The 14,842-nt window shown below is 36.8% G+C and overlaps 1 protein-coding gene across 1 annotated transcript; it reads right to left on the minus strand.

Annotated features, from left to right (window-relative positions):
* Positions 1-2,789: 2,789 nt before the first annotated feature.
* Positions 2,790-3,822, minus strand: LOC132610995 (protein LIGHT-DEPENDENT SHORT HYPOCOTYLS 4-like). The gene has a single exon (XM_060325403.1). The coding sequence runs from the start codon at positions 3,554-3,556 to the stop codon at positions 2,954-2,956; it is 603 nt and encodes a 200-aa protein (XP_060181386.1). The 5' UTR covers positions 3,557-3,822; the 3' UTR covers positions 2,790-2,953.
* Between the last annotated feature and the right edge of the window lie 11,020 nt (positions 3,823-14,842).

Consider the following 14,842-nt stretch of genomic DNA (forward strand, 5'->3'; position numbering starts at 1 on the left):
TCTGATAGAAAATTTTCGAGGGAATCCGTTGGGAAAATGGGACTTTCCGTAAAAAAAAAAGCTTTGGATGTGCCACTTTCCCACGAACCTCCCTCGAATATTTCGTCTGAAATTCGTGCACTTTTAGACTGCAGGAAAAGTCTATTGCACATATAACATCACGCCTGACAATTTTAAAAGAAATTGTTTGATGAATCTTAACAACTATAGGAGATCTAACACAATAATCTAGTATACTTCTCAAGTTCTTGCCAAAAAATCACAATTACCAATTTTGTCAGTAGGTTATGTTACCCGGACTCTTTAAAAATATTTCCGTAAAAAAAGCTTTGGATGTGCCACTTTCCCACGAACCTCCCTCGAATATTTTCGTCAAAAATTCGTGCATTTTTAGACTGCAAGAAAAGTCTATTGCACATGTAACATCACGCCTGACAATTTTAAAAGAAATTGTTTGATGAATCTTAACAACTATAGGAGATCTAACACAATAATCTAGTATCATCCTCAAGTTCTTGCCAAAAAATCACAATTACCAATTTTGTCAGTAGGCTATATTACCCGGACTCTTTAAAAATATTATTGGGTGTGTGTCGAATCCTTTAAAAGTATGTATTTTGGAAGAACCGGCACTAGAGTGGCACATTTTTGGAGGGTTCAAGCAACATATATAACTGGTAGGATACATATGTTGCTTGGACACTTTAGAAATATTGTGAGTGTGTGGCAAATCGTCCAAAAGTATGCATTTTTGGAAAATTCAATGTGCAACAACACAGAGGGTCCAAGTGGCATAGCTGATAAAATATATATGTTGCTGAGATTTTTCAAAAATACTGCCAAGCGTATATCGGATCCTTCAAAAGCTATGTGTTTTTAAAAAATCCGATACGAATGTTGCAATATTTAAATAAAAATCCAAACAACATAGCTGGTAGGTATTTTATGCTCCATGTATCAACCAGGACGAAACAATAATCATAAATACTTATTTTAGCATCTCCTATACTACTCCAATTTATGTGTCTGTCAGACACATTGACTCGATTCCACTGCATAAGTCTACTTCAGATGAATATAAACATACATTTACATATATATATACACACAGCGAACAAATTGAAGATTGCTTATAATTAGCATATGAACAATATAATATTGAATTTTAAACCACAAATGAACTACTATAGTTTTTGGCCATAACTTGAGGGAGCAACCATATCTAGTGAGTATTTTGGAGTTAACTTTTGTCTTTTTTTGTGGTCAAGGCTAAATGGCCATAAATGTGCAATATCTAACTCGATTATAATACTGTTAGAGTAAACCTATAAATGTTGAATTGTACCTCTCTAATTTAATGCCCCACTACTCTTTAGGGAACATTTTGATAAGATGAGATGACACAATGAAGCAATGGGAGATGAATTTGGTCTAATAATTGATGTCATAAGATCTTGCTGATCAGGAACACCCTGAATACAATTCCATACACAGAATTCAGAAAGAAATACTAAAGAAAAAAAGGAGAAAAGAAAATTGAGAGGTAACACACAGGATTGACCTTAGCTAATTTTTCATATCAAATCTATATGGTAACCTAAGAAATCGGGTAAAAACTTGTTATAACAAGTAAAATTGTTAATGATAGTGTGAAATTTTCTTTACACTAATTTGCAATAGAATTTGGGTTATACAGATGGTGTAAATAATATTTTAAACTACCAGTATAACTTTATTTGTCATAATATGCATCGAGGGTGTATAAATATTTTCCACTATCGGGTAAAATTGATCAATAACAATAGGTAATTTTTCATATCAAGTTTGATATCATAACCTATAAAATAGAGGAATAACCTACGATAACAAGTTAAGTTAAACTGAATTGGCTGTGTAATGGTTATTTATATTATCAGTGTAAAAACTAAAATTAATGAAATTACTTTAATTACCTTTAAGTGACATGATTATGTAATATATATATATATAATTAACTTAAACTCTTCGAGGTATATATACACTACTTTCCAATAGATTCCCTTAATATAATGAACTAACATATCGACATTAACTCTGATGACTAACATATAGAGGAATTTGAAGGAGCTTTCTTTAAAACCCTTGGATAAATAAGAGGTATATACGTACATGTGTAAGAATATATTTTTCCTTGGTGATATCGGATGGCTAAAGATGACCGGGATAAAAATTGCTTCTACTGGCCCGAGAAGAAAAAATAAATTTCAAAATAAGAGTATATAGGAGGATATACTAAAAGAAAAGAAAAAATATAGAGATAAGCCAATTATGTATATCATCAGTTTTTTAAAAAATAGCCAATTATTAAGTATGAAAAAGATGATTGATGATGAAAATTGGTCTATATTTTGCAGTGTCAAAGACAGACCAGTCCTAGACAAAGCTGACATGTGGTGTCTTGCCCAAGCCATTGACACTTCCCCTACTGTTATCCATTTAAAAATTTGCAAAAAATATGAACAAAAAGACATGAGACATGATATAGCAAATCTACGAAATAACAAATCACAAAAGGATTTTCAGCTAAGACAGAAAAATATCCATGACAAATGTTGAATATTGTACAAAAATATTTCACCTAGATCTTTGTTTTAATTTTAATTAATAATAGGCCCTGCCACTGCCACTTCCATGAAAAACACTATCACTTCTTGGTTCTTGCTAGCTAGCTCATAATTAGCCTTAGCCACATAGTTCCATTATTTGCAATCATAATTAGTTACTCCTAGGAGGTTAAAAAAAAGTACGGATCAAGATCATTGTTTCAATACCCATAAATAGTACTCCTAGGAAAAAAGGGTTCCAATTGCAAGTTCCAATTTTTTTTTTTAAACAGCTGCTAGAAATAGACATACCATACAATACTGAAAATATGCTAGTAAACAAGATTTGCCATTAAAAACAAATCTTATCATTAGCTTGATGTTGCAGTTGCTGGTGCCAACGAAGATGATTGTTGTTGTTGTTGAGTATTTGGTTTTTTGCGTTTCTTCTTTTCATAACTTATACCTCTAGCCTTAGCCTGAGAATCACGAACATCACGAAGATAAAGCCTAACAGCACGAGCACCAAAAGGGTTAGTTTCAGGTTTTCCACCATTTTCTTCATAAGCAGCTCTGAGCCGTCCGATGAGTGCATCAAGGCTACCCCAAGCTTGACGTAAAGGACAAGGACAAGGTGCTGGTGGATTTGGGTGTCCGAAAAACGGACACATTTGATTGTGAACCTTAGTCTTCCCAAATTGGTCGAGGTATCGAAGGAATTCAAGAACATGTGCCCCACTACAACGAGTGAGAGAGAGTGGTGGCCTGTGGTTTCTTAAGTACTGACCGAAAGTGTTCCAATCCCTACGCTTTTGATTCTCGTATCGGCTTAGGGTTGTTGGGGAATTCGAAGACGATGAAGCAGGGTAATTATTATTACCTGCTAACATCGTATTATTGTTGTTGTTGTTGTGGTTGTGATGGTGATGTTGGATGACAGAGTTTGGAGAATCCACTTCTTGGTTGTGTTCCATTATCTTTGATCTTTTGGATTTTTTTTTTTATAATGATCTTTGGTTCTTGAACGAAAAAGAAAGGAAGAGACGGAAAGTAGAGAGAGGTGGATAAGAAAATTTTAGGGTAGTATAGGAGCTTGGAAGTAGGCTAGGAGCCAATAGATTTATAGTGAATTAGGGTTTTTGCTTGCTTATGATGACCATGTGAGGTCTGCTAGCTACATGATGGAATAAAATAGAGAGAATTTAAAGAGGAGGACGATAAGCTAAGATAGGGGGAAAGGTAAGAGGACCTGAACTTTTGTTACTCCCTCGTATTAATTTATGTGATATTTTTTTCTATTTTAAGAAAAAAATAGATCCTTCTATATTTAGAAATTTACTTTTAAATTTTTTGTTGTATTTGTAATGAAATGATTTATAATCACATAAATTTTTATACTCCGTCCGTTTTAATTTGTGTGAATCCATTTGATTAGGTACGGAGTTTAAGAAAGTAGAGAAGACGTTTAAACTTGTGGTGTAAAATGAGTCACATATATTTTGTGTGGCTATAAATCATTGCATAAAAGTAAATTATTTTCAAATATAGAAAGAGGTCATTCTTTTTTACACGGACTAATAAAGAAATGGGTTCATATAAATTGAAACAGAAAGAGTATTTTGTTTTATATCACAAGTTTCAGAAGGAGTTTCTTAAGTTTAGTATCTGTCTTTAAATATCTTCACATAAATTAGGATTGAAGGAGTAACTTTCTTTCATTTTATTTCAAAGAACTTGAAAACTCTATATCCGAATTAAATAGCTTAATTATTGTACTTCAAATCGTATCACGTAAAGTGGGACTGATGGAGTAGCTTTCTTTGGTTTTTAAGTCAATAATTTGATCAATCCTAGAAAAGAAAACCTTTGATATTTGGGAGATGGCTTTTATGAGCTTTGATTTCTGAAACTGTATGCAGAGATTGGCTGATACTTTTCCTAGAAAAGGGGCAACATTGTAGTCTTTGAAATTGGGGGTTGGGGTGGGGGGACGAGGACGTAGGGTAGTGGTAATTGGTAAGTGTAAAGGGACGTGGTTAGGGCTTTTGTGGAAATGAAAAGAGGTTGACAGTAAGATTGGAAATGATAGATGGAGACAGGAAAAAGCTTATACTATTTGAGTTAAAAAGAAATTTTGAAGGGAATAATATGATTTTGTTTCCTTCACTAGTGAACCTTTTTATGGCAGTGATTGACAATACCTTGTTAAAATGACAAAAATGGCCTAACTCTTGTTTTCATTCTTGCAGGATAAATATGACTATACGCTGCATGTAAAAGTTTTCACACTTCAAGCTGTTTGATCAGCCCTTTCCATTTGGCAAAGGTTAGGTATCTACCATCAAATCTGCAGGTCACATTTTTTTCAAAAGTTTAACTATATATTCCTTAGCTGAAATTCACTCCATCAATTAATTCAATTCACATAGTATAAAATTTAATTTAAAAAAGTACTCGAGTTTCTTTCACTCTCAAATCAGCCCGAATTCAATCTAAGAATAAAGATGGATGAATCTCATTATCATACCACACTACTTGTATTAGTGGCCATGCCCTGCACCCTTATCCAAGGATATTAATTGACCCCTTTATTGAAAAATTACATTGTATAGACAGGTAAAAATATATATTTAGAAATACATATATATGTGTGTGTTGAATCTCCTTGTTGGTTTTTTGTGTGTTTATTTCTCATATTCTTACTATATTTAGTGAAAATCTGGCTCGGTCGCTCCTTAATTAGTATGTTGGTCATACTAACATTACTTGAGATTTCTCGTCTTCACGAAGACGTGAAAGAGAAAATGATCCACTATAGATCTTTTCAATTGCTTTTTTAGATTATGAAAAAAGTAGTGTTGAACAGTAAAATTCACATAAAGATCTTCGAGGTAGTTTAAGATCCTATTGGCCTTATGGTTGTGCTAGTAGACTGTAGAGATATGTATCTCGAAGTCACGGTTTCTTAAATCTTCATTATAAGTCATGGGGCAATTAAATTGGCTTATCTTTATTGCCTTTTTTTCTATTGGTCTTTAAAATCTAATAATAGATGACAGCAAAACATTAGTTAGTGATCCTGAAAATTTATCTGTTGGCAGTATTAATTTTGCAGTGAATTGTTGTTCTCAAACGCACACGCAAGTATACGCGGTCATACAAGTAATATAGAATTTTTAAGTCCAGATATCATACCCACAGACACTTATGATTAACTATTTACTAAATTAAACGATACTAATTGTCTACTCAAGAAGTAAAATCTCAAGATATAATTATTAACTAACTAAAAATAAAATAAAATAAATAATGAACTTCAATCAAGAAAGAGCGAATTTTTATCAGAGAAAAGATAGATCTAGGGCTATGACCACTAACAATCCAGTTGAGTCTTCAAATCGTTCTACCTATGGGTTACTAGTTGATGGGTTAATTATAACTTTATGATATTCTCTCGAACTACTCACAAGCCTATAGATGCTACTATAACGCCTATATCTCTATGGTCGCCAGAGGTAACAAGAACGCATTTACTTCTCCGTAATCAACTAAGTAGGGCTAAAGGGTATATCTCTATCCTCAGTAGCAAAACGATAATATCGAACAAAATCTATTTATTCTTATTACGTACGTGAATTCCCTCTCTCAAGTCCAATTCACACACCACAAATAGTGTCTACTTAGTGATCAAGTAATTAAACAATTAAGCACAAGAATAAATAAGCAACCCAAAGATGGAAAATCAATAAATAGAAACGATAATCAAACGTCAACTTTCATGTTTGTGTCAAAGCCCTAGAACTAAAGAGTTTAGCTCCACATAGACATGGAAGGAAAACAATAAATCATCTGAATAAAAACATAAAAATAAGTATTACAGAGAAGAAAAGGTAAAACCCTGTAACTCTGGCCTCCACGGCGGCTCCAAGCTCTCTCTAGGTCCAAAGTTCTGAACTAAGGGTTTCAAGCTATCCAAAGTTATGTAAAAACCGTGTAAAATATGTATTTATAGGGTACTAAAAGACTTGGGCTTTAAAAAATCTTAATTAAAATCGGACAAGTTAAACCCGTCCCCCGCTGGCCACGCGTTGCGGGTCCAGTACGGGACCTTCAGTGAAATTTGGATGTTGATTGTGCCAAGTCCGCAACGCCTATGTAGCGCGGAACTCCTGGTTTCCGCGACTCAACCTTCACGTGCTGGCCCCGCAACGCGGGGCTGCCACATATGCTTCCTTCAGTTCAATTTTTTCCTTCTAGTTCATCACTTGTAGTCTTCGACTCGTCACCTCGTGTAATCATTATATGCTCCAAAATCAACCAGTTTTAGCCCGGTTTTCCATCGTTTGTCTACATCGTACCTATACACATGAAATATAACGATATAAGCTCAAATACGGCGATTTCATCATAGATTAAGCGATAAAAGTCATAAAAATAGGATGTAAAATGACACGAAACATAGATAGTTGTGCCAAATATCATGAATCTTTAGTCATATGATTTGTATGTAAATTAAACTAAAAGTAGAAAAGAAAAAAAAGAAAAAAAGGAATACTTATGTTCATTCTATAGGTATATCAATGATGTGGAGAATTCGTCACATATTATCAGGTATATTATAAGTCCACATAGATGTTACGAATGCTAATTAAGTCATATTTGAATGACCTGATGATATTATAAATAATGCTTGGCAATCCTTCTGTAGGGTTACACTTAAAATTTCAATTACATGGCATATAGGAAAAAGAAAAATAGTAGAAATTTGATTCATGAAAAGCAAAGTCTGCCTACATTACTACATAACTCATACTCAAACAGATTATGCTAGAGAAAATATTGACGTGTTTCCTAGTTAATCTCATATACTCAAACAAGTCAAACTAATAGTTTGATTTTCCACTTGTGCATGTAAGAAAGAAACTAAATTTTGATGGTACATCAAGATGCAAACTAAAAATACTACTTATGGAGGCATGTTCAATTTTTAACTAATTAATCAAGGAAAGTGAATGTTGGAATACTCTGATAAGATTATTCGACTTTAGCCCTCCTCATAGAACTATGATGTTACACCTCGAAAAATTTCATGTTGATGCACAGTGAATGGACAAACGAAAGGCACGAAGTAGACGATGTTTCCATAAGTAAGATATAGTATCTAATGGTTCTAAATGAGATTTCAAAGACATTCGAGGTAAGAGAAGAAAGTTCGTCAAGAACGGCGAGGTATGCGTTGCGCATCGGAAAGGATTTACAAGGTACCAAGTTAATGATGGCTTAACGATGTCTTGGAGAAGAGTTATAACGTCCCTTATATTGTTAATGAAGTGATAAACAAGTGATAAGGAGGTTCCATAAGGATTGGAGATCAAACGAGTCGACGAGAACAAGTTTCGGAAAACTGTGGATTATACGGTCCAATATACTGACAGTATAAAAGATACTGGTCGTATGTTAGGCCGTATAAATTATACTGGCCGTATTTTAGGCCATATAATCTGCCCAGAATTGCAACCTTCACTAGACCAAACCTACGGTCACACATAGGATCCATATAAATTATACGGACCGTATGTTGGTCCGTGAACTGAGCGAGATAGATTTTAAGTTAATATAAGGGGACCCAAGTTCATTTATTTTCATTCCATTATTTCTCTCCACACTTCAAGAATTCTCTAGAACCCTCTTCACTCTTCATCTATAAGAAACCAAGAGAAATTAAGGATCAACTTCATCAAACCAAGACAATCAAGTGCAAGAAGCTCTCTAGGGTTGTTTGAAGTCAAGAATCTCTTGGAAATTAAAGATAGGGTTTTCCTCAAGTGGAGTATTTCTTTCCAAAACCCGTTCCTACTCAATCAAAGGTAAGTTTTATGATCAATTCATTTCATTTATACTATTGAGGGGTTGAAAGACTTGGATTATGGAAGAAAATAGAATATAAAGCTCAAATGTGAAAATAATGGTATTCTTGAACAGTAGTTGACATGGATCATGACTCTTGATGTATTATGAGTAAAATCTTGCTGTAAACGATACAAATGACGTTAAGGAAGTATAAAATGAGAACGAATACGATGTCGTGTGATAGTTTTGATTATGGATGATTTGAAATATAATTTGGAGAATTGAATAACACATGGCCGATGAAGATTGTTGATTATGGTATGATGAATGTTGTTATGGATGTTACATCACATGGAGGAAGCTGTATAAACAAAGGAGATGCTGCCTAATTTTCGCTAGCTTTAGCTTAACTTAAGTATGTTCCGGTTATCTAACTCTAGTACAAATCCTCTTGAAGGTAAAATCGTGAACGTTGGAGGGAAGCGTCGAATTGGTAGTGTTAAAAGAGACATAAAGATGTGTTAAGGCTCATCTCTTTCTTTCAAAGTCATGGTCCTGTGTTATGTTTTTAATTGTATATTTCCATGTCCACCTTGATTTCAAAAGCTAGAAGTCCACGACTCAAAGGCACGACTCCTTTCCTGATGATCCATAAATGTTTTCCAAAATGTCCGTATGTTCCGAACCAGAGATGTATGATTCTGTAAGCTCTTATGATAACAACGATGATGTCAAGGATGAGAATATTGAGCTATCTTCTTGACTTTATCAATTTTATTCATTGTTGATGGTCTCATCTTATAATATTTGTTCCTTGAAGGTGAGATAGAGTGATAATGATTATTCCATAATATAATCGGAGGTTACCGGCCTTACGTCACTCCGATAGGGTTATAACTTTCTTTGGGCTCTCATGCATGCTACTTATATTATATATGTATATGTATATGCGGGATACGGGAAAAAAGGCGAGGCGCTATAGACGCATGGCCACCTGATCAGCAGGTATATTATGATATCATCCTGGACGCGGGATATATGGGTTAGATGGATCGGGTCGTTCGTTCCTCGGCACTATTATGTATATAACATATAGATGGATTGGGTCGTTCGTTCCGCGGCAAAATGATATGCTTCTGGATCGAGCTGCACGTTCCGCAGCAATTCTATTTTATGTGTACGTACATGAGAAATGTTTTTATGAAAGGAAAGTTAAGCATGCATGGTATCCGTCTTAAGAGGCACTCAGATGTTCAGGTTACCCTTTTCCCTCATAATATGCTCCATGTTTCTTATTATATTATTGTTTATGCCTTACATACTCAGTACAATATTTGTACTGACGTCCTTTTTCTTTTATGGACGCTGTGTTCATGCCCACAGGTAGACAGAGAGGTGGTCCAGATTCATATGTGTTGATCAGCAGACTCACAGGAGCACTCCACTATACCGGAGGTGCTACTTATGAACACATTCTTTTCTGTACATATATTGGGGCACGACGGGGTCTTGTCCCGTCTCTATGTCTAGTACTCTAGTAGAGGCTCGTAGATACGTACGTGTGGGTAGTGGATGCCCCGCGATGACCCTATTGTATATTATATATTATTTTTGTAGACGTGAGGGCTTATGTATACGGACATGTGTTGCTTTAGAGATTATATATGTTCAGGGTGAGTAAGATGATTAGTAGAATGGGTGGTGCTCGGTAGTTAGCTCCGGGTACCCGTCATGGCCCCTAGTCGGGTTGTGACAAAAGTGGTATCAGAGCAGTTCCGTCCTAAGGTGTATCTACGAGCCGTGTCCAGTAGAGTCTTTTTTATGGGTGTGAAGCGCGCCACACTTATAAACAAGAGGCTACGGGGCATTTAGGAATAATGATCATCTTTCTTCTTATTAGATCGTGCCATAGAGCCATGCTATAAGATTTTTTTCTCCCTAATTGTGCGTTATGATTTCAGCAAAGCTGATGGAAAAAAAGCTATGGCAGCCCAGAAAGGCAAAATAGTGATGGAAGAAGGGATTGAACGGGAGCCGTCTATGGATATGGAGGAGAGCGAATCCCAAAATAAGGCCCTATCTCGGTTTTTCCATACTTTTCCCACTTTAGAGGATCAGAGGGGAGCCTTAACTTTAGCTCTCATACCCCCAGTTCCTCCACTAGATGCCTCAGGCAAGGAGATGAGACAGGCCATTCTTTTGTTGACCCAATTAGTAGTTGCTCAAGCCCAGCGGCAGGATGTAGACCACGGTGACAGGGGTTGGAGAAAGAGAGTTAGTTCTTCAGGGTTTGACCATGAGTTTAGAGGTGCTTCGAGGCAGAAATTCTCTGGGCACTCAGTTCGTTCAATAACTAGTGCTCCTCTATGGTTTCCTGGACCTAGATCTGACCGATCCACTCATTCTAGGCCACCTCAGAGTATTAGAGTTTCTAGTTCTTGGATTCAAAGTGGCCCCAGTCAGGAGAGGTCGCCGGTACCACGATGTACTTAGTGTCGCAAGTTACATTCTGGATTGTGCCGCTTGGGCTCGGGTGTTTGTTATGCCTGTGCTCGGCCAGGCCATTTCAGGCACGATTTTCCATCGCTACGTGGTAAAGATAAGGTTCAGACTACGGGGGTAGTAGCTAGCTCTTCATCATCGGTACGCCCTCCGAGGCAAAGGCCACAGATGTTGGTAGGCGGTAATGGAGACCGAAGAGGAATGCCCAGTCCAAGTGGATCCCAGCATTATATTTATCCGTTAGCTGAGCGACAAGATTTTAAGTCTCCCCCTGATATTGTCCCAGGTATATTGTCAACATCCCCTTATGATATGTATGCATCGATTAATTTGAGCTCTACGCTATCATATATTACTCCTGATGTGTTAACTATGTTGACGTGAAAATCCGAGCCAATCAATAATTTGAGATATTTACGCTTGTTAGTGACCCAGTGATAGCCAAAACTATGATTTATTAGTAAGTAAACCTCCCCGAAAGTTGTTGATTGCCATAATGTGTAGAAAAGAATATATATGTATGTAATGGAACTCTAGAAAGAGTGTGCAGGTACAGCTTATGAGACAAGCTTTATTTCTTATATTCTTTTATAGTAACCAGTCTTGTGCTGCTGAGTCGTGTATTATATGTGTTTCAATATGTGTCCTATTAAGGCATGGGATGTGTTTTCTGGGCTATGTGCAGGTTTGGGGATTGTTATGTTTACAAGGAAAACTTTGCTAAAATATTCCCAGGAATCTAAAGGAAATTGTGGGAACCATAGACGGAATCGCCGTGAAAAGAAGAGAAGGCCAGCAACGAGTGATTAAGGATGGAGCTAGTGACTCTAATGCAGGACAAACATAGCAAATATACATTATACTAAGGGGAGGATGAATAGGTTAGGATGGAATAAAGAACATGGGAAGGGAGAATGGTGTGCGTGAAGTAGAAAGAATTTCTATATACTATGCAGGATGAAAGGGATAAGCACTCTAGAAGAAGTTGTAAGTTAGCAAATTTGGCTAGCTCTCTTCGCCTTGGGGAGCATTAAGTTATGGAATAAACTTGATGCGTAGGTGTAAGCCGACGCGTGATGCGCCGAATCAGATTATTAATTTAAGCTTCACCTGATGAATATAGCGGGAGAAGCCCTCATGCCACTATAAGCTAGCCTTAACGATTTTGGCGATACTTTGAGGAAAGAGATTAGGAGAGATGTGTTCACAAAAGTTCCTTGCCCAGTAATTAGTGGACTTTATAATCGCAGTTGTGTTCTGTGTTATAGTTTAGTTATGCCTCCAGGAATTTGTTCGAACGATTATACGGCAGGGATTGCTATTATAGACAAAAGTGATCGGCAAAACAAAATGATGATAAGTGATGAATGCCCAGCATATGTGATGTACGTGGTAGAAGTGTTAGAAACAAGGAAGGAAGGGTAGGAGTGAGGCAATAGGAGGGAAGCCCACTAGAGCAGTAACTCGATAAACGGAGGATGGAAAAGAATCAAACCCTGCGGATCCCCTAATACTACTAGGAAATGTTAGTAGGTGTCGTCAAGTGATTGAGACCTTTAACCAAACTGTGAGAGCGGTATGGCTAATTAAATTATGACCTGAAGTATGGGACTAATTATTGAGTAAGATATCTTGTATTGTGTTTGAAGAGCGACCTTACCCAACATCTTTTTAGAGAATTCTACAAGGACCATGTATTACCCTGCCATTAATATGTTGAGGTAGTAGAGGATAGTACTTTTATGGCAGTGTGAATTGATCAGCGAAGATTATGGAAAGAGCGACATTGAATCTTAAGTTGCAGATTTATCAAAAGTGAGTCAATGATATTCAATGTTTAGGACTACTGTCCTATGAAAGAAATCATTTGAGAAAAAGGATGAGAATTGAGACAAAGGAAGAAACAAGGTTTGATTGTGATTATCAATGAACTGGCTTTATATGTATGATGAGACAACAACAAATAGAGTCGCATCCCCGGTGAGTTACGCAGTGAAAGTCCCAAGGAAAGATTGGGGAGGAAGGGTGAGTCAAGAAAGGGCAAGCTGGTGGATGATACAGTATAAGAAGCATAAGGCTAGATCCAATTCCCTTTCAGTGCAACAAAAGGGTAACCAAAAGAGACCATCAAAGAAGTAGCCTTCGACTTTCCAAGGCAACGGGGCCGCCGAAGGCGTAAAAAGGAGATAATACAAGATATGGTCCATAGCGGTAAGACAAGCGGAGAATCCAACGTGGCAGTCATACAACAGTAAGGTAGATTACCAGGTAGAGTTAACGGATGAGCATATGACAGAAGAGCAGCATTAATCCCAAGAAGATGCATCACATGAGCAATGCGGCTTTGGCTCGAGCGTAAGGTAGATAAGAATAAAATGGTATTTCCATATAATAAGGGCTCATATGAATGATTTTATAGCGAGGAGATTCAGGCGATGAGAGTAATATTTGAACAAAAGGGAGGAAGTAAATGATTGACCGAGATGGAAGATCAGGTGAAATAGCCACCGCAAACAAGTAACATGGATGCGAAGTTTCGATGTCGCATAACAATTTAGGAAGTATGGTACAGGAAAGCCTTAAGGACAGAGTGCTTGCGTCCGAATTTAGTAATGCCTTGCTAACAGAAAGATGTGGCGCTAACAATAAGAGAGGGTAAAGATCAGAAATGAACCATTTAGAAACATGTAAATACATGAGGGTAGCAATCCACATTGAAAGGGAAAAGATGTGTATGATTATTGAGAAGAGGAGGTTCATGAATTATGCGAGCTTTTCAAGCATAGCGTACTCGAACGTAAAGGAACTAAAGTTGAAAGGCAATAGTGTAGGAGATAATAAGGAGTAAACTTGTGTAAGACAATTCCGCAGTATTAGCCAAGAATGAGGATGAATCTAGAGTTGAAATAGGCATGGCAACTGTAAAGAATCACATAAGCTATCTATGAAAAATTGTCAAAATTCTTAGTTCTCTACCAGTGTCTGAAGATCGGTACATTTCGAGAGATTGGAAAGGATAGATCATCCTAGTGAACCTCTTTTCTTTGGGAATAAATAAGCGGATAGAGCTCGTTTTCTAACTTCCGAAGGCGTGTTAAGGACGCGTGTGTTAAGCCTCTAAGAAAGATGGGAAGACCTGTAAGATTTTATGAGAATTTTTGGCTGCTCTCAAATGGGTATTAAAGTGGTAAGGGAAGAACTAATGTAAGCTTGATGAAGATATTAGGAAAGAACGTCGAAGTAGAAGAGATGCACTGGGAAACGAAAGAGAGTACGAAGCCCAAGCAGACGCGTCTACCTCCACCCCCGGAAGAGATTCAAGATGAGACGCCAATATTTTGAGGTATGTATGCTTTCTCTTCCTGTTTTAGTCGTGTGTGACCATAATTTATTGCTATAATGTTGTGGCCCTGTGAGGCATTGTTATTATGGGCTGTTGTGACAGGATGGTAGTACCATATTACCGGGGAAACTCTGGCGAAATTTTCGTAGAATTCCCGAGCGCTTAACATTTGAGGACGAATGTTCTAAAAGGGGGGAAGAATGTTACACCTCAAAAAATTTCATGTTGATGCATAGTGAATGGACTAACGAAAGGCATGAAGTAGATGATGTTTCCATAAGTAAGATATAGTATCTAATGGTTCTAAATGAGATTTCAAAGACATTCGAGGTAAGAGAAGAAAGATCGTCAAGAAAGGCGAGGTATGCGTTGCATATCGGAAAGGATTTACAAGGTACCAAGTTAATGATGGCTTAACGATGTCTTGGAGAAGAGTTATAACGTCCCTTAGATTGTTAATGAAGTGATAAACAAGTGGTAAGGAGGTTCCATAACGATTGGAGATCAAACGAGTCGACGAGAACAAGTTTCAAAAAACTGTGGATTATGCGGTCCAATATACTGA

This window comes from Lycium barbarum, chromosome 9 (genome assembly GCF_019175385.1).
Source record: "Lycium barbarum isolate Lr01 chromosome 9, ASM1917538v2, whole genome shotgun sequence".
NCBI classification, from domain to species: Eukaryota; Viridiplantae; Streptophyta; class Magnoliopsida; order Solanales; family Solanaceae; genus Lycium; species Lycium barbarum.

Excerpts from the sequence above, each read along its gene's own strand:
- LOC132610995 (XM_060325403.1), bottom strand. The coding sequence starts at position 3,556 with ATGGAACACAACCAAGAAGTGGATTCTCCAAACTCTGTCATCCAACAT.